This window comes from Notolabrus celidotus, chromosome 11, assembly GCF_009762535.1.
Source record: "Notolabrus celidotus isolate fNotCel1 chromosome 11, fNotCel1.pri, whole genome shotgun sequence".
Taxonomy (NCBI): Eukaryota; Metazoa; Chordata; class Actinopteri; order Labriformes; family Labridae; genus Notolabrus; species Notolabrus celidotus.
Window position 1 is genome coordinate 3,805,031 of NC_048282.1, and position 20,624 is coordinate 3,825,654.

The 20,624-nt window shown below is 41.0% G+C and overlaps 2 protein-coding genes across 3 annotated transcripts in view; one reads left to right on the forward strand and one right to left on the reverse strand.

The window, feature by feature from the left end:
- zgc:136971 (S9 family peptidase) overlaps positions 1 to 20,624 on the forward strand; it is a 35,139-nt gene that overhangs the window by 6,333 nt on the left and 8,182 nt on the right. The window contains exons 8-17 of the mRNA XM_034696066.1: positions 8,181 to 8,272; positions 11,886 to 11,923; positions 12,025 to 12,146; positions 12,255 to 12,315; positions 12,569 to 12,663; positions 13,615 to 13,666; positions 18,396 to 18,499; positions 18,599 to 18,731; positions 18,914 to 18,997; positions 19,115 to 19,195. Coding sequence (XP_034551957.1) covers positions 8,181 to 8,272; positions 11,886 to 11,923; positions 12,025 to 12,146; positions 12,255 to 12,315; positions 12,569 to 12,663; positions 13,615 to 13,666; positions 18,396 to 18,499; positions 18,599 to 18,731; positions 18,914 to 18,997; positions 19,115 to 19,195 — 862 coding nt within the window. The remainder of the gene's footprint in view (positions 1 to 8,180; positions 8,273 to 11,885; positions 11,924 to 12,024; positions 12,147 to 12,254; positions 12,316 to 12,568; positions 12,664 to 13,614; positions 13,667 to 18,395; positions 18,500 to 18,598; positions 18,732 to 18,913; positions 18,998 to 19,114; positions 19,196 to 20,624) is intronic.
- On the reverse strand, positions 1,506 to 3,186 carry LOC117821644 (golgin subfamily A member 6-like protein 7). 2 transcript variants are annotated; one of them, XM_034696068.1, is made up of 3 exons: positions 3,026 to 3,186; positions 1,978 to 2,959; positions 1,506 to 1,899 (listed from the first exon to the last, which is right to left on the reverse strand). In XM_034696068.1, exons 1-3 carry the CDS (start codon positions 3,139 to 3,141, stop codon positions 1,657 to 1,659), a joined length of 1,341 nt encoding a protein of 446 aa, XP_034551959.1. In that variant the 5' UTR covers positions 3,142 to 3,186; the 3' UTR covers positions 1,506 to 1,656. The 2 variants fall into 2 exon arrangements, with proteins under 2 accessions (XP_034551959.1, XP_034551958.1); XM_034696067.1 differs by having other exon boundaries at positions 1,506 to 2,959; positions 3,026 to 3,181.

Consider the following 20,624-nt stretch of genomic DNA (forward strand, 5'->3'; position numbering starts at 1 on the left):
TTTATTAGGGCCCGAGCACCGATGGTGGCGAAGGCCCTATTGTAACCCTAAGGGTTTCATATTATAGGAGATTGCAGTTTTGGACCCCTGAACGTTAATGAAAGTGTTAGTATTTTTGCACACTCATCGGGTCTGGTGAAAATTGCAAGTTATTATAGGTCTTGTAAAAAAAATTTCTGTAGCGCCCCCTAGAGGTAAAAATAACACCCTACGCATTGAGTTTTTTGAGCTACATGCATGAAAAATCTTACACATATTTATGGCATCAGGACGCACAAAAAAGTCAGTGGCACCCATATTCAAATCTCAACAGGAAGAGCGCCACCTAGCTTTGAACATGAAAAAATGGGCCAAAATGGGTCTGTGCAAGGGTGCATACTTTTGCTAATTTCTCCTAGAGCTTTTCTCCGATTCAGTCCAAACAAGGCACATTCTATAGGAAACCCATTGACGATTAATACAAATTAAAGGCATTCCGTTCAGACGAAAGTTGTGGGCGTGTCAGACTTTGAGGCGGGGCATAAAAAAAAAAACGACAGAAAATGGATTTTTGTGACTTTAAAATGCACGTAATCTCACCTCATCCAACACACTCATCAGTCCTGGGAAAAATTGCGACATTTTATGGGTTTCGCAAAAAAAGTCGAAAAAATGTGCTCACTAGCGCCCCCTACAGTTTTCAAAAACCCCTCCCCATAGGGGTTATTTTGAGCTACATGCTTGAAAAATTGTACGCATATTCATGGCATCAGGACGCACAAAAAAGCCTCTTGCACCCATATCCCAAACTCAACAGGAAGAGTGCCACCTAGCTTTGAACATGAAAAACTGGGTCAAAATAAGGGTGCATACTTTCGTTATCTTCTCCAAAGGCATTTCTCCGATCCATTCCAAACCAAGGGCAACCTATAGTAGACACCTTGACGAGAAAAAATTATCAGAAAAAAATTTGATCAGACAAAAATTGTGGGCATGGCATGTGTTGAGGCGGGGCATCAAACGCACATACAGCTTTGAATGTGAAGAATGACGCCTAAATAAGGGTGCATACTTTTGATGGCTCCTCCTAGAGTTTTTCTCCGATTCAGTCCAAACAAGGCACATTCTATAGCAGACATATTGACAATTAAATTAGTGTTAAAGGAATTCTGTTCTGACCAAAATTGTGGGCATGGCATGTGTTGAGGCGGGGCATCAAATGCACATACAGCTTTTAATGTGAATAATGTACATGTGCATGTACATTGTGGTTCATTGTTCCCCCACACACTGAAACACTTTTGAATCAACCTTCAGAGCCTGGTTCTGAAATTACTCTTAACAAAAAAAAGACCTAATGGTAGTGTTATGCTTTATTCATGTAGGTTAAGGATTTTAAATTCATACCTATCTGACAACAGTATAATAATTAACTTGACTGTATGAAGACTCATGACACACATTTGTAAATTAGGAAAAACTTATACTTTTTCTCTGTAATAAAAGAGACACTTTAAAAATCCACATTTGTTTGTTTAGTTGTTGTTTTTTATTTAATTGTTTGTTGTATTTGTTTGATTAGTGGGGGAAACCGGAGTTACCCGGGGGAAACCCACTAAGACAGAAAAGGGTGAAGAGGGTGAAGATGGGGGTGAGGAAATGGGGGAGGAAGGTTAGTTAGGGGTCAGAGGGATGGGGCTGAGGAGTTATTGTAGGCTCTTTCTTCTTCTTCTTCCAGGACTTTGGCTTCCTCAATCCAATAAAATGTCGAAACCTTTTCCAGGATGAAGGTTTGACTTGAGGCGCTATCTCAGTGACTCCAGTCAAATCTTGGGGCTCTTCCTGGGGGGTGAGGGTTGTTGCACTTGATTCAGAAGTCTCAGCACTGGTGATCTCTGAGTCCTCAGGCCCCTCCTGGAGTTGGATGGCTGGTCCCTCAGTGATAGACGACTCCTGCTTGGGGATCTGCTCCTCTGAGTCCTCAGCCTCCTCTTGGACTTTGACAGCTTCAGTAATCTCTCTATCTTCTTCCTCCTTCTCACTCATACTCTTAATCAGGTCTTCCTTCTCAGCTGTCAGGTTCATCTGGTCTTGTTGGTCGTCCATTGCCTTGTGGCTCTTGTGTTCTTTTTGGAGAAGCATATATTTCTGTTTTTCTAGCTGAAGCTCAGCGTCAAACTTCTCCTTGGTGGTTTTTTGTTCCTCTTTCAGCTCCTCATGTTCTTTCAGAAGTTGTTTGTGAGAGTTGAGCTGAATTCTCAACTCCTCTATCTCTCTCATGTGATCTTTCTCCTTGTCCAGGGTGTTTTGCAGGGAGATGTTGGTTTCTGCCATTTCTCTATGCTGGGCGTTCAGTTCCACTTGTAAGTTCTTGATGAATTGCTGGTCTTCCACCATCCTGTCTGCATTTGCCTGGACTTCCCTCTCCAGCTCACTATTAAGTATCTCAGCCTGATGTCTGAAAGTGGCGACCTCTGTTTGATACCTCTCACTGAACTCTTGGTTTGAGACTCTAAGGGTGCCCTGAACCTCTTGGATGAGCTTGTTTTTGAACTCCTCCTGGATGTTTTTGAGCGTGTTCTTCAGCACCGGGTTCTCTTGGGAAGGACATTCCTGGGGGCTGAGTTTCTGTTTCAGCTCATCCATCTCCTCCAAGAGTTTCTCCTGCTTCTTGATGGCCTCTCCCTTCTGGATGTTGATCTCTTTCATTTTCTTTTTGAGGGTATCCCGTTCAGCCGTTAGGTTGACGATAACTTGCTGGCCTTGGATATCAGCGTCAAAAGCTTCCAGCTTCCCCTTGGTGATGATATAGTCCTTCATCAGCTCCAGATACTCCTCTTGAAGTAGCTTTTTTGGCATTCTCTTGATGGACTCAATCAACTCAGCGTCTAGGACAGGAGTTTCATCACCAGTGGAATTACACGGCTCCTCTTGGTCCCCTTGGTCCTGTGGATTTCGTGCAGTGAACTCCTTTTCATTCTTCAACTCTTGCGCGAGTATGGGTCTCTTGTTCTTCTTTTTGGGAGAGATTTCCCGCTCTGCATTCAAGACTTCATCATGTTTTTTTAAGTCCAGATGAAGTGTTGAAACATCGATGGGTTCCTCCTGATGTCTTGGTTTGCGTTTAGGAACCTTGGTGGTTTTCTGCGATTGTTTCGGCATTTTGATCGTTTAGTTGAGTGTGGACGTCTCACTAATCTCACCTACAACAGATTCAAAATGATCAGACTGAGGAAAAGCTGCTGGTTTACATAGTGCCCTTTGTGACATCAGAGTACATCATTGTCTTTACAATGCGTACTCATTCCATTCCGTTTGCCTCTGACTCACTTCAAGAATTCCATGGTTACCAACCATTACTGGTTTTTTTGGGTGTTTTTTTAAAAACATCATAGAACAAAAAAAAAAAAGCAAAATATGTCAAATTCAAACAATAACAACATAACACATGAGAACTGTATAAAATGTGGTATCAAACCTCACACATATAATATGCAAAGTGCATAGAGTGCAAGAGTGATCAGAGCATAATCACTGCTAACCATAACAAAGAAAAGTTTTTACATCTTTATATCTGGCTTGTATACTGCTATGACTCTGCAGAGGCGGACAGGAAGTGTTGCCAGTGAAAAATATTACATTTTGTTACAAATTGTCAATCAATTTTAGGGATTCCCACCACCTGCTCAGCTGTGACGCTCTGTGTCAAGTGCCGCAAAGAGTTTTGTGAGAATTGTATGAAAAAAGATAGCTGTATGGCAGACTCAATTTCTTCATCGCTGAAGCATTGTATTCTATATAATATATTCTTCAAAGGTATCATCTTATGTGAGAAAACAGATAAGCATGTATCAGTATTTAATCTGTTAGTGTGAGGTGTGCTGTGTTGGCTTTGTTGTTGCACACTTCATAAGAACAAAAGCTGAAATTGATGATGGTGTGATTTTTCTGTGAGGGAGTTTCAACAAAAATGTACTCTGTTATTGTGTGTGGCTCTGTAGCTTTGGGATATATTACCAAACTGTGCTAATATTGATGAATTCATGGAGTTCTAAATAAGCTGTGCATGTACTTACCATGGCGATAAGGGTTGTATTGTATGGTTTTGAGAAGTTTTGTTTGCATACTGCCGTGTCTTTTTCTGTATTACAAAATATAGAAACTGATTTACGATGGAGTTCATCGACGGAGGTATATATAAGCCAATCAGGGCGCTGTTTGGCGCACCGATCTATGAGCAAGCCAAGCAGACCTGCTGGCACACTCAGTCTTTTCGAGCCAAGGTCGCTCTTACGGCTGAGTTCCTGCGTCTTCAGCAGGACAAACAGATTCCCTCTGAGCTGCCTGCTGATGCCATGATTGACCTGTTGGTGGAGGAGAGAAAGAGTTCTGTCCGGGTACAGCTGTGGGAATTTGAGGTGGAAGGATTCGATGGCGATTTTTTATTTAACCTTTATTTAACCAGATAAAAGACCCATTGAGATCGAAACCTCTTTCGCAAGGGTGACCTGGCCAAGAGAGGCAGCAACATACGTCATAGTAAACAAAACAGACAGATAACAACGACAACAAACATTAAAATATAAAATACAAGCAATTTGATAAAATAAAGTGCAGAAGTTATTTTACAGTTACAATTTAAGAACACAGGCACTGTGGAAGGATTTCCGTTGTCGTTTTCTTAAGATAGAGCGGAAAGCTTCCAATGAAACAAATGCTGACAGTTTCAGTTCAGATTGGAGGGCATTCCAAGCAGAGGGGGCAGAGAAACTGAATGCTTTTTTTCCTGTTTCAGTTCGAACACGAGGAGTAGAAAGATGCAAAATGTCGTTTGATCGTAGGGCATAACGGCTTCCAGTTCTCTGAAGAAAAGTGCATAAATAAGTAGGAGCCAAGCCAAGAAGAGCCTCATAAACCAGAGTCATCCAGTGTGTATATCTCCTTACATTTAAGGAAGGCATGCCAGCTTTAGCGTACAATTCGCAGTGGTGGGTGAGGCGGCTACAACCAGTGATAAACCTCAGAGCACAGTGGTAGACCGGAACCAAGGTCTGAAGGCAGCTGGATGAAGCACACATATACACAACATTGCCATAATCAAGTACAGGCAAGAAAGTAGCTGACATCAGGAGCTTCCGAGCTCTAAGGGAGAAACATGACTTGTTTCTGTAATAGAAACCGAGCTTCACCCTTAATTTAGAGATCAGGTTTTTGACAAGCACTTTGAATGAAAGGTCTCCATCAATAATTAGTCCCAGGTACTTGTAACTGGTGACCAGCTCTAAAGTTTTACCCTGGACAGTTCTAATTGAGGGGATACCCTCCGAAGGAACAGATGCATTTGAAAAAATATAGATATCAAGACTCTGCTCAAGCTGGTGTGGGTGGTGAACACCAGCAACTTAAAGAGGGACGTGGAGTTTGAAGCGAGAAGACTGCTTGACTCCCCAGACGCATGCAATGCGTATAGCAACCAAAAAAAGATCATATCTGTGGTAGGGATTTTCCAGAGTGACTCATTTCCTAGTCCTTAAAACTGAAATCTTGATTCCAGCTAACTAGCTAGTCTAAAGGTAAGAAAATATTATCTAACACATCTAAACACAGGATCACAGAGTCTGTGGGTAAACATTGTCAAAATGGTTTGCTTGGTATGGCTAACGTTAGCAGAGGCAGCACCACTGGCCTTCAGTCCTCCTTGCAGGTTGACATCCACATGCCTATGATGATTACACAAAGATGCTGTAGTCAGTTATATCACAGTTTAACCAGACACAGCCCATTTCAGGTTAAACTGTCCGAAATGTTGCTTTAAAACTCAAGGGTCTCTATCAGGAGATCCCAAAGGTTTTCAATTAAGGACCCAAAAGTAAAAATTGGTGTCTCTCTGGGACCCAAATGCTTGTTGAAACGACTTAAATACAAAGAAAAATAAAATACAAACTCATTGCTTGGGTTTACATCAAGCTTGGCTCAGGTACAAACAACAGTAATCCAGACTACACTTTTTTGTACCAGGCTGTAAACATGTTTATTTCAGCTGTAAAGATCGTCTTTTTCCCATTCATGTGTATGTGACTTCCGGTACTTCCGGAGCCAGCCTCAAGTGGATCCTTGATGAACTGCAGTTTTTAACACTTCCACATTGGACTCATATTTTTAGACCGGAGGTTGCCGCTTGGTATGATACAGATGGTTTTAAGTTTAACTTTCCAACTTTGCGAGAGTCTTAAATCGACCATGTCAAAAGACAAACCCTTTAGCCTTCATTACTGTCGACAATTTCCAACCCTCTTCTTTTTAGGGCCAGTCCAGCTCTACTTTTCTGTTGTGATTTGTGATTTTTTACATTTTCTCCTCATATTCATCTATGTGGTTGTGCTCATGCTACCACCCAGATCCTTAAAACAGCTTAAGGCTGATTTATACTTCTGTGTCTCCCCTTCGCAGCAGGGGCTGACGCGGACATGAGCACCACATACTTGTGCGTCGATGTGTCTGTGTCGCGCAGCAATTCTCCTCCGAAACGCCTGAGGGCAGTGCGGTCTCTCTGATAGCCGGTCGCCTGCTTCCGGTCCCGCTACAATCTCTGTTTACTTTTCCACAGAGATTCAGAGCGTGTTCTGTTAATCTACAGCTGATACATGTTGCTGTTTATCATACAGACATGATTACATGAAGAATAGAGAGGAGGAGATGAAATACACGGCCGATGTGTGGCCGATGTCCGGGATCCCGGAAGTGCTGTGAATGCGGGAAAGACAAAGCCGTCGAGCGGACCAATCACAGAGCTTGCGGTCCGGGTCGGCTCTACGCGTAGTTACATTTTGGAGGAGGTGCACGTCAGCTACGTGCGTAGGCCTCTGCGTAGGTACGGGAGCTACACGGACCTACGGCGTAGGCTACGCCGTCGATTCGACGCAGAAGTATAAATCAGCCTTTAGTCCCGGCAGATTTGAGCTGGGGGAGTCAGAAAGTCCCACCCACATCTGCTCACCCAAGCACACTTCATCCTGCCCATTCCGGGTGAGGGAGACAGGTTCTCATGTCGGCAGATTATTCACAGGGATTTCGTTCTAAATGAGGTGAAATTATTGCTCTCTGTGAAGCGGGTCTTTAATAAGTCACTACAAGGGCTCGAGCTGCTCCTTTTTGTTCTGCCTGTTTTTGTTGGCCTGTATCGCAGGGTAACATGACCCTGGACCTGACAGGCCTTCATCTCAAAGAAAAAGGCAGTTTTAGCTGTGACTTTTTGGTTTCAAGGAATATTTAATAAGGGAAGGTGTGTGTTAGGTTGTGCAACACTGTCAGAGACCTAGTTTCAGGGGAAAGCTCTCTTATAAATCCACGGCTTCTTCTATTGCTAAGACATGGATGCTCCATATTCACATGAACACCAAATCACTGTCAAAGCTTTCTTGTTTTGATGGTTTCTTGAAGTTTTTAGTGATGAAATGAGTACTTGACTCATGAAACAATCATTAATCAGGGATATACACTGAGTGCAGAGCTCAGCACATATCAAAGTTTTAAAATCTTAAGTCTTATTTCTGTGTGACCCACTGATGTTCGTCTGAACTTGGAAAGCGTAAACCCAGAGCATAACATTTCCCAGTTTGCACAACTTAGCACCCACTTTCCAGATTCTTCAGTGAGTCCTCGCAGGAAGAGATGAGATGCTGCTTCAAAATAGACATAATGTATGCAGACACTGCAGGCAGCCTCGTCAGTGTGGCTGCTGTCGAGAAATGTTAACATCCTCCTTTGTTAAAATAACCACGTATATGTGACAACAACATCAATGTGATATGGGTATATATATCGGCTGTCAGCCAACTTGCTCTTAAACGATATCAACATCAGCCATTGAAAAAACCATATCAGTCAACAACTTGAGCTGACCTGAAATACAGATCTGTCTCTGTAGCAGTCTTCTCCTCAGTGTGCACAGACAGTAAGAGTTATAATCTACCAGTAAGCCTGTCAGTAAAAACAAGCTGTGTAGTCGACTTTCCTTGTATAAATGTAAAGCCACTAAAACTATTTGCTACATGGTGAAGTAATTAACTGGAGCGATTTCAAAACTTCTGTGTCTTTTTTCAGACCCCAGCTATGTAAAAAAAAAAGATTTTGTTAACAAAACGACATGAAAAACTGAAACTTTGGATTCTTTCTCTCTGTGTTGTTGTGTGGTCCTCCAGGCTCTGTGGGCTCCTGGTGGTCAGTCTGTGATTTTTGTTGGTTGGTACCACAAACCTTTCAGACTTGGACTGAAGTTCTGCTCAAACCGCAGGTAACATGGACGCTTTTTTTCTGCTTCTGCAAAAGCCAGCATGAAAAAAAACAGTAGTTTACCACATATATACACTACCAGTCCAAAGTTTGGAAACACCTTTTCATTCAAGGGTTTGTATTTATTTTAATGATTGTAAACATTGTATCCTATACCTCTGTTTGTTTGCACACTATGTCAAGCATCTTTGAGTATATAGTAAAGAACTATATACACTACCATTCAAAAGTTTGGAAACACCTTCTCATTCAAGGGTTTGTATTTATTGTAATGATTGTAAACACTGTAGATTAATACTGAAGACATCAAAACTATGAAAGAACATATATGGAATTATGTAATGAACCAAAAAGTGTTAAACAAAGCAGAATCTGTTTTATATTTTAGATTCTGTAAAGTAGCCCCTTTTTTCCTTCATGACAGCTTTGCACACTCTTGGTATTCTCTCAGTCTGCTTCATGAAGTGGTCTCCTGGAATGGTTTCTAATGAACATGAGCCTTGTCAAGAGTTCATTTGTAGAATGACTTGCCTTCTTAATGTGTTTGAGACCATCAGTTGTGTTGTTCAGAGGTAGGGTTAGTACACAATGGATAGCCCTATTTGACTACTGTTGTAATCCAGATTATGGCCAAACCAGATTATTTCATAGTTTTGATGTCTTCAGTATTAATCTACAATGTTGAACATAATTAAAATAAATAAAAACCATTGAATGAGAAGGTGTGTCCTATCAATTATAATCATTATTAAGTATCAAAATTATCTGATGAAATTTGACTGTATATCAAAATATACAAGGTAAACAGGATAAGCTAATAGTTTATATTGCCTGCTATGAGTGCAACCAACAAATAAAAGCAAATTAAATTCGGCTTTGTTGCTTTGTTCTTCTAAATCGAGTCATGCATCACCATATAGGTTTTTAGGGTTGTTGTTTGCATTTCATAATTATTACAAAAAAGAAAAGTTTCACATTCAGCTGATTTAAAAAAGACTATTCAGACAAGGGAGACAAAAAGTAGCATACATTAATGCTGCAAACAGGAGTCATATCTCTTACTAGCACAGGTTATTCTAAATCCCCCCATACTCCCCAGCAGATATAAATGTGGTCCAAATTTGGTTCAAATTAATATTAAGTTTAGCTCACTACTGGACTGAAGCTGACGTATTCAGGTGCTGATCTTAGCTTCATTTTTAGGATCAACTGTGGTATCAATGATGTCATTTAATATTTAGCCCAAATTATAATAAGAATTTTTCATTTTTCTTCAAATGATGAATAAATGTTTGTTGTTGGTTGCAAGCAAGTCTGCTTCATGAAGTGGTCTCCTGGAATGGTTTCTAATTAACATGAGCCTTGTCAAAAGTTCATTTGTAGAATGACTTGCCTTCTTAATGTGTTTGAGACCATCAGTTGTGTTGTTCAGAGGTAGGGTTAGAACACAATGGATAGTCCTATTTGACTACTGTTGTAATCCAGATTATGGTAAAACCAGATTATTTCATAGTTTTGATGTCTTCAGTATTAATCTACAATGTTGAAAATAATTAAATAAATAAAAACCATTGAATGAGAAGGTCTGTCCAAACTTATGATTGGTAGTGTAGGTGAAGGAGTAAGCAGACAAAAGGGCATCTCTGAATCAGGCATTAAGTCGGTCTACTCTGGGATACTTTAGAAACATACATCTCTCCCTCTCTCTCTTTATATGTAGCTTATTCTGAGGTTCCAGAAACATAAAACTTATTCATTTCATCTTATTTAAGGTTAAATAAGACTATAGTTTAGTTCAGGGGTCATCAACCTGCGGCTCTGGAGCCACATGCAGCTTTTTCATCCTTATGCTGTGGCTCCCTGTTTCTTTGGAAAATAAATGATGAGTAATCAATTTAGGTGTATTCTATTTTTGTTTGTTAGTTTTTTTTAATTGTATTTCTAAATTTGAAGATTATTGTGAACTTGTAACATTTAAATAAAAAGCAGCTTTATTTGTTTAATTTGTTGTCGCTCAAAATATGCATCACAATCTTCGAAATTCCCGCTGGCGGGTCTCACACATCGTCACTTATACTTTGCAAAGCTGTATTTTATATTGTTCAGTGAAAAAGTGAAAATAAAGATGCAGATGGATAATTTAAGTTCTGCTTTTTATGACATAAACCTTCCCAGTGTGTTTTTTTCCCCCAGAGTTTAAAATGTTCAAAATGTTTTCTTTGCATACAGAAAATTTTTTTAATTTTCCCTGTAGCACTTCATTGATTTCATAAGCAACACACTCTATCGTTTTTTATACATAGCATAAAGGTAGAAAAACAATATATGCACTGTTTTCTTCTATTTAGATGTCAAAAAGGATTTGCTGCTCCCGATGTTTTCATGAAACTGAGCCCATATGGCTCTTTGAGTGTTAAAGGTGACATATCATGCAAAATTGACTTTTTAATGGTTCTTTACCTGAAATATGTTTCCCTGGCATGTCTACAAACCCCCCGAGAATGAAAAAAATCCATTCTGCCCCTGTTCTGATTTCTCCACCTTTCTGTAAATGTGTGTGAAACGAGCCGTTTCAGACTTCCGTGTTTTTGTTACGTCACAACAATATCCGGTCTGTCATGGAGTCAGAGCTCGGAGCTTGTTCAGCCCATAGACTGTATAAAATAATACTGAATCCCTCCTCCGTTTTTCATTACCTGCACAAATGTGTGGTAACAAGGAGCTTAGGAGGGAGGCATGCTAGTTGTAGGCTGTCTTAATAAACACAAAGGTCGGTTTTACTCCCCACGTCTGCAGATTTGAAGATCTAGTGGATGATTTTTATTTATCATGGATAAGTGCTAGCGCTAATTGGCATAGCCACATAGCTACATGTTCATAGCTGTAGCTGTGTACCAAGACACACGTCGACATACTGACAAATAAAACAACAAGAAACACTAAATCTGTGACCAATCCTTCAGAAAAGGTCCCGCTGCCTTTCTGGCAGAGGTCGGTTTTACTCCCCACGTCTGCAGATTTGAAGATCTAGTGGATGATTTTTATTTATCATGGATAAGTGCTAGCACTAGTTAGCATAGCCACATAGCTACATGTTCGTAGCTGTGAACCAAGACACACGTATACGTACTGATAAATAAAACAACAAGAAACACTAAATCTGTGACCAATTCTTCAGAAAGGTCCTGCTGCAGGCACCTCTCCGTCAGGATCAGATTCTGGATCAGATTCAGAGGGTTGAAGTAACGCGATCTGTGAGCAGCCGTGTATATTCAGCCAACATGTAAACATTAGATCAACGTGCTGGAGAGCCGAGGCACATCCACTTCCTGAGGGGGCGTGGTCAGAGGGAAAACAGAGTGTTCTGAGGAGGACTGAAGAAGAGGGCTTTTCAGGCATGCCAAAATCTGATTTCAAAGTGTTTTTTTGAGCATAAACTTTAAAGACATGTTTTGGGGACCTCTTAGACCAATATATATTGATGAAAAAAGCGTGATATGTCACCTTTAAAGGTTGCTGACCCCGGGTTTTGTTATATGGAATGATTGTAACTGAATGGTGTAAATTCAGTTTAAGAGTTCACTTAAACTTTTTCTCTTCACACTCTGCATCAGGTCAGTGTTGTTCAAGCTTCACCTGGATGGAAACTGTGGTGAGCATGCACACATTTCTCTTTCTATTAATGAATCAAACACTCACACACTCTTCACTGCACTGATACAATCCCTGTTTGTCCTCCTCCTCTCACTCCAGAGTGTTTATCAGGCGACAACCTGTCAGTGTCCTGCCCCAGGCTGAGTCCAGACGGGTCCACGCTGATCTACCTGCAGGGTCAAGTGTTTGGCCCTCACAGCCAGTGCCTCAGTCTTCAGCAGGTATATACTCAGTCTCAGTCTCGGTCTGTGTTTGTGTTTGTGTTTGTGTTTGTGTATGCGTATATCTGTGTTTTCCTTCTGCTAATAGTGACTGTTAATCCTCCACAGCTGGACCTGAAGAGTGGGAAAACTTCCACACTGTTGGACGTTGTCAACAGACCACTGCCGGGTAGGTCTGTTAGCTTTAGCCACATTAGCAGGGTGACTGTAGATAACATGATGAGCATTCATTGTATCAGGATGAACAGAGCTGTGACCTAAACATCCAATTTTCTTGATTAGTTTTTAAACAAAAATATGATCACAACCCAATAAACCCTGTGATTTATGACTGACTAGTTTTTGCAGCAACTGAATGTCAGAGTAAGAGATGGAATAAAGTTCTACCTTTCCGCGTGTGTGTTTGTGTGTGTGTGTTTCAGGTGAGTTTGCAGGTGTGTATGAAGCCCTGGCCTCCTGCTGCTGGTCTGCAGACAGTCAGAGAGTGGTCTTCAGCAGTGCCTGCAGGAACTGGAAGGTAAACAACCACACATAGAGGATATCTTGGTATCATATCTTAAACATGATGTCATTTTATGAAAATTGCAAACAAAACAAAATGTGAGAATCACAACTTGTGTTGATGATTGAGCACAGAGCGGCTACTGGTTGTGCTTTGTGAACAGCCTGGCCTGCTGCTGCCCGTTGGTTCCAGTTTTTAATCTAAAATGAGATAACAATATCTTGGTTTGACAGTAGATGCATACAGAAGCAACACTGAGACATCAGAGTACTACCATGCATTGTTAGAAAAAAGATTGAATCGAATAATGTGGCCTCTACGTGACCTGCAACAACAAACCAGGCATTCAGTGAGACAAATGGGCTTTATTTCTGTTCCTTTTGGAAGAGCAGAAAAGCCTGTACTTTATCTTTTAGAGTTTTCAATGAAAGAAAGCAGGAGAATTTCTCTACACTGCCTGCACAATTATTAGGCACGTGAGTATTTTTGTGAATATGTTAAAAACTATGTTAGCAGTCGTTTTCAAATTTGTCAAGAAGTCAGATAGTGAATATATTTCCTCAACTGTGTGGTTAAAATGATGCTTTTCAAATTATGTTGGCTGTATTTTTAAATAAATGCAGAATCTGCAGAAATGAGCGTGCCAAATTATTATGCAAGTTGGTGATAAGAGCATATAACTTGTGAAAATTAAAAACTAGGCACCGTTTTAAACGTTCTGTTGATTGAAAATAATAATATTTACTACAACTGTTTTCAAACTTCAACAAAAACAACTGTTTTCTTTACATTTGTATACAAAATAAAACTGTTAATGTCTTTGAAACATTTCAAATCTAAAGTGTTTCTCAAATGTCCAATATAACCTCCTTTTCTTTCAGTGAGGGTCAGAGGTCACTGTAAACTGATTTATCATTTTGTGTCCGTTACAGAATAACTGATTCTCTCTCTCCTTCTCTCTTCCAGGATCTGTTTCTGGTCGACAGGAGCACAAACAAAGTTACCTCCCTCTCTGATAGTAAGAGTCCGCCCTCTCCTCCTCCTCCTCCTCCTCCTCCTCCTCCTGCTCCTGTCTCTCTCCTGGTCTCATCCCCATCTATTCCTTTTCCTCCTCCTCCCTCTCCCTCTACTGTCTCTCTATCATCTCTTCTTTCTCTTGCTCCCCCCTCTCCTTTTCTCCCCCCTCCTCCTTCTCCCTTTTCTACACTGCTTGGTCCTCCCCCTCCCTTTGACTCTTCTGCTCTCCTCTCCCCTTTTCTTCCACCTCCTCCTTCTCCCTTTCCCTCGCTCTCAGTTCCTCCCCCCGACTCTCACCTTCCTCATCTTCCGCCTCCCCCTCCTCCTTCTCCTGCTCCTCGTCCTCCTCTATCAGATCCCCATTTCCTCCCTCCTCCTCCCCCTCCACCTCCACATCTTCATCATCATCAAGACTACCAGAAAGAGCAGGAAGGTATGACAGGAACTAAATGAATAGATGTGTTTCAAACTTTAGTCAACTTTCATGCAAAAGACAAAAGATGCAGAAACTTACGAGCACACATGCAGACGCTGACGATTTACACTTACAGTTGGTTTAAAGGGATATTTCAGTGTTTTTGAAGTGGGGTTTTAAATCACCAGTAATTGTAGTAGCAACAATGGATGCCGCTCAGCTCAGCACTGAAATGAGAAACTGTAGGTATCAAATCCACGTGGGCTAGGCCACAGTTTTTGCAGACGGGGCCAAGTCTGCCATGTAATTTAGCTAATTCCTAAAGACTCTGACCCGAGCACTCATCTTGGCTTAGGTGTACGCTCTACTGGGATTTTTTCAGCACTTCAATTTGCCACCAGAGAGCCTGTTTGTTTTTGCATTATTTGCGGACTCAACACAGACGTGCTCCTCCGCCTGCAGCGCTCTGATCAGCTGTTCAGGTCTGCGGCTTCAAAGTGTCAGAAATACAACTAAACTTAACAATGAGTGATTCTGACCGTGCCATGTCATGCTGTTGGTCACATGTTGACACCTTAATGAGCTGGAGTTTACAGAGGAAAAGGCGATTCAATGCACCGGAGGAAAAAACAGAGAATCTTCAGAGCTAAACTGGAGAGCAGGAGAGATCAGAGTTACCTGGTGGAGCAGATGTGTAACCTGCGAGCTAATGCCGACAAAACAAGAAAACTACTTCCTGTCACGAGTAAGATTTGGTAATAACAGAACCTCTGGACCTTTGGGAATTAAGATATATTAACAGATCAAACAGGGCTGTAGATAGAAAAACCCTAGGAGGAGCTCTCAAAAGTATGCACCCTTATTTGGGTGTCTTTCTTCACATTCAAAGCTGTATGTGCGTTTGATGCACAGCCTGAACGCCTGCCACGCCCACAATTTTAGTCAGAACGGAATTCCTTATATATTTTTTAATCGTCAATGAGTCTACTATAGGTTGCCCTTGGTTTGGACTGAATCGGAGAAAAGCCCTAGGAGGAGATAGCGAAAGTATGCACCCTTATTTGGACGCCATTTTGAATTTTCAAATCTAGGTGGCGCTCTTCCTGTTGAGTTTGGGATATGGGTGCATGAGGCTTTTTTGTGCGTCCTGATGCCATGAATATGTGTATTAATTTTCAAGCATGTAGCTCAAAATAACCTCTATGGGGAGGGGTTTTTGAAAACTGTAGGGGGCGCTAGTGAGCACATTTTTTCGATTTTTTTGCGACACCCATAAAATGTGGCAATTTTCCCCTGGCCTGATGAGTGTGTTGGATTTGGTGAGATTACGTGCATTTTAAAATCCCCAAAATCCATTTCCTGTCCATGGCAAGACATTTCCTTTTGATGCACCGCCTCAAAGTCTGCCACGCCCACAATTTTTGTCTGAACTTAATTCCTTTTATAATTTTTAATTGTCAATGGGTCTACTATAGGTTGACCTTGGTCTTGACTGAATCGGAGAAAAGCCTTAGGAGGAGATAGTGAAAGTATGCACCCTTATTTGGACGTTTTTGGGTGCAAGTTTATATTTTCAAATCTAGGTGGCGCTCTTCCTGTTGAGTTTCAGATATGGGTGTGAGAGGCTTTTTTGTGCGTCCTGATGCCATAAATATGCGTATTAATTTTCAAGCATGTAGCTCAAAATAACCTCAATGGGGAGGCGTTTTGAAAACTTTAGCGGGCGCTAGTGAGCACATTTTTGCGCGAGACCCATAAATAAGTACATTTTTCACCATGCCTGATGACTGTGCAAAAACATCCGTGCTTTCATGCAAGTTCAGGGCTCCAAAAATGCGCTCGAAGTGGCGTAACAAATAAAAAGTGAAATCCCTAGAGTTTCAATAGGGCCTTCGCCGCCACTGCGTGTCAGTGCTCGGGCCCTAATTAAAAATGACTAATCAAAATGAATAAATAAATACAATAAATAACTACATAAATACAGCTGTTACAAGAAGGAAGAGAATACTTGGCTGTCCCAATAAATGTGGTTTTGTCAAACTTTTCAATACAATGTCAAAATATACATACGTTGCTCGTCTTTTGAGCCATGCTGTTTGAAACCGTGTCTTTACTCTCACTCACATATGACCTTTTTTTCTTGTTACGGTAAACAGGAAAAGGAGAATCTCCTGTTCCTGTTAATGTCTACACAGAATAAAACAAGTCCTATTAAAGTAAACATAAAACATAGGGGAGTCCGACTCCTATCCTACGGAAGCTTGGGAAAGAAAAAAAAGTCAACAAATATTTATTTATTCTAATGACGCGGGATTCAAAACCTTAGTCGACTTTAACCGCTCACTGATTAATCTGCTATGCTGTTATCTCTACCTTTACTGTCATCGGTCCAATTTCTAACACATGAAACACGCTGCAGGCCATCAGGAGGTAGCCAGATTAAGTTTTGACCGACACACCTTCACTGAAGAGACATTTTCACACAGCAATGCTCAAAAGACGAGTAACGTATATATTTTGACGTATTGAAAAGTTTGACAAAAAGGCATTTCATGGGACAGCAATGTATTCTCTTCCTGCTTGCAACATCTGTTGTAGCTACAGCAACCACTGACGCATACTGCTAAAGGTGGTCAGTTAACATGGCCCCGACTTAAAGGTGACATATCATGCAAAATGGACTTTTTAATGGTTCTCTACCTGAAATATGTTTCCCTGGCATGTCTACAGACCCACCGAAAATGAAAAAAATCCATTCTGCCCCTGTTCTGATTTCTCCGCCTTTCTGTAAATGTGTGTGAAACCAGCCGTTTCAGTTTTCAGTGTTTTTCATACGTCATAATGACATCCGGTCTGTCACGGAGTCAGAGCTCGGAGCTTGTTCAGCCCATAGACTCAACTCCTCCTCTGTTTTTCATTACCTGCACAAATGTGTGCTAACAAGGAGCTTAGGAGGGAGGCATGCTAGTTGTAGGCTGTCTTAATAAATGATTTTTATTTATCATGGATAAGTGCTAGCGCTAGTTAGCATAGCTACATAGCTACATGTTCGTAGCTGTGTACCAAGACACACGTCTACATACTGACAAATAAAACAACAAGAAACACTAAATCTGATGGTTTCAGAGGGTTGAAGTAAAGCGGGTCTGTGAGCAGCCGTGTATATTCAGCCAACATGTAAACATTAGATCAACGTGCTGGAGAGCCGAGGCCACATTCACTCCCTGAGGGGGCGTGGTCAGAGAGAAAACAGACCGTTCTAAGGAGGGCTAAAAAAGAGGGGTTTACAGGCATGCCAAAATCTGATTTCAAAGTGTTTTTTAGAGCAATAAACTTTAAAGACATGTTTTGGGGACCTCTTAGACCAATATATTTTGATGAAAAAGAGCATAATATGTCACCTTTAAACCGTAACACTGGACTGGACGCTGAAGTTTGTTTCTGACTTTCCTCAATGTTCAGGAGTTAAATCAGAAAACCCTGAAAAGCTGAATGCAAGTTCGTCTTCAAAGTAAACGTTCAGCTCTTATTTTTTAATTTGTATTGCACAGTGACACAACCCATGATCTGCACGTCATGTTTACATGATGAAAATACACCGTGTGAGCTGCTGAAGGGAAGACTGAGCTGATATAACAAACTCTAAAGGCGTCACTGTGTCCGCCGGGTGTTTCCTGCTTTACATGATGCACAAATGTCAAGAATTGACACTATATCAGTGATGCACTTATAGATCAGATTCGCTGATCAATGCACTGCAGGTAGTACAAAAACGAACAGGCTTTCTGGTGGCACAGTGAAGTGTTGATAAAATCCCAGTAGAGGGTACACCTAAACCAAGATGAGAGCTCGGGTCAGAGTCTTTCAAAATGAGCTACATTACGAGGCAGACTTGGACCGATCTGGAGAATCTGTAGCCCTGTAGTTTCTCATTAAGGAGCCGAGCTGAGCGGCATCTGTTGTTGCTCGTACAATTACTAGAGATTTAAAACTGACACAACCCCTCTTCAAAAACACTGAAATATCCCTTTAACTCCTGAAATCAACATCCATCTTCTGCACGTCATCCACATGAGTGATTACGGAAAGCAAGGTCACGACCAAGTATTATTACCAGCTGTACATTTTTATACAGTAATATAAACTTCTCCAGACCTTCATCTCTACATCTGTTACCACTTGATTCAGTCTGTATCATGTTCCATCTTTCCCTCATCACCTCGTTCTCTGTCTCCGCTCTTCTCTCTGTTGTTCCTCCGGTTCCCTCCTCCTCCTCCTCCTCCTCCTCCTCCTCCTCCTCCTCTCCTCTTTGCAGAACTTTCTGATCTTTCCAAAATCTACGGCAGCTGGAAACTGCTGACAGTCCAGAGGGACCTGATGGTCGTCTGCTGCTCCAGCCCCAACACGCCTCCCACTCTGGTCAGACCAAACACACACACATTGCAGACTTGTGTTTTTTTTTTATTTATGGACAACATGTGTCAGTGTGTGCTCATGTGGATGTGTGTGTGTTTTCAGAGGGTGGGTTTCCTCCCAACAGCAGGGGAGGCTGTGACCTGGCACACAATGCAGAAGCCCATAACGACCTGTGACTTCCACTGGACAGTTCTAAATGTTACACCGCCACCAGAGGAGGACAACAGACACTACTGTAACACACACACACACACACACACACACACACACACACACACACACACGCACACACGCACACACGCACACACGCACACACACACACACTGTGGGTACAAATGATGACAGTCAGACTGCCAACCTCAGAATACATTTAGCTGCTTTCTTTGTCTCACCTTTTCTCTCTCTCTGTCTCATCAGCTGGTTTAGACTTCGGTGCTGTCCTGGTTAAACCGTCTCATCCCTTGAAAGAGGCTAAGATACCTCTGGTCGTCTTCATCCATGGTGATGGTTCACACTTGACTTAGTATTTACTCGGTTGCTGTATTTCTGTCAACAAGTTGAAACACATTTTGTAGCGTTCACGTTGTTGTTTTGTTGTTTTGCTTGTTTGGTGCTCAGGTGGTCCTCACTCCCAGTTCCCTGCAGAGTGGAACGGCACCACAGCTGGACTGACTAAACTCGGCTTTGCTGTGCTCATGGGTGAGAAACCTTTGCTTGCAACCAGCAACAAACATTTATTCATCATTTGAAGAAAAATGAAAAATTCTTCTTATAATTTTGGCTAAATATGAAATGACATCATTGATACCACAGTTGATCCTAAAAATGAAGCTAAGATCAGCACCTGAATACGTCAGCTTCAGTCCAGTAGTGAGCTAAACTTAATATTAATTTGAACCAAATTTGGACCACATTTATATCTGCTGGGGTGTATGGGGGGATTTAGAATAACCTGTGCTAGTAAGAGATATGACTCCTGTTTGCAGCATTAATGTATGCTACTTTTTGTCTCCCTTGTCTGAATACTCTTTTTTAAATCAGCTGAATGTGAAACTTTCCTTTTATGTAATCATTTTGAAATGCAAACAACAACCCTAAAAACCTATTTGGTGATGCATGACTCGATTTAGAAGAACAAAGCAACAAAGCCGAATTTCATTTGCTTTTATTTGTTGGTTGCACTCATAGCAGGCAATATAAACTATTAGTTTATCCTGTTTACCTTGTATATTTTGATATACAGTCAAATTTCATCAGATAATTTTGATACTTAATAATAATTATAATTGATAGGACACACCTTCTCATTCAATGGTTTTTATTTATTTTAATTATGTTCAACATTGTAGATTAACACTGAAGACATCAAAACTATGAAATAATCTGGTTTTGCCATAATCTGGATTACAACAGTTGTCAAATAGGGCTATCCATTGTGTACTAACCCTACCTCTGAACAACACAACTGATGGTCTCAAACACATTAAGAAGGCAAGTCATTCTACAAATGAACTCTTGACAAGGCTCATGTTCATTAGAAACCATTCCAGGAGACCACTTCATGAAGCAGACTGAGAGAATACCAAGAGTGTGCAAAGCTGTCATGAAGGAAAAAGGGGGCTACTTTACATAATCTAAAATATAAAACCTATTCTGCTTTGTTTAACACTTTTTTCTTCATTCAATAATTCCATATATGTTCTTTCATAGCTTTGATGTCTTCAGTATTAATCTACAGTGTTTACAATCATTACAATAAATACAAACCCTTGAATGAGAAGGTGTTTCCAAACTTTTGACTGGTAGTGTATATAGTTCTTTACTATATACTCAAAGATGCTTGACATAGTGTACAAACAAACATAGGTGTAGGATACAGGAAGACAGATCAGAGATAGGGGCAGGAGTAGAGGTCACGTGTTGTAGGATTTTTTTAAAGAAGGTAGGTTTTGAGTGGATTTTGAAATGAGTGGAGTGAGTCAGAGTTGCGGATGTTTGGAGGACAGGAGATCCAGAGAGTTGGGCCAGCAATGGCTAAGACCCTGTCCCCAAAGATTCATAACAAAGCTTTATATTGTGATGATTTTACGACAAATTTAGGAGTGTTACCTATAGTTTCTCAGAGTTT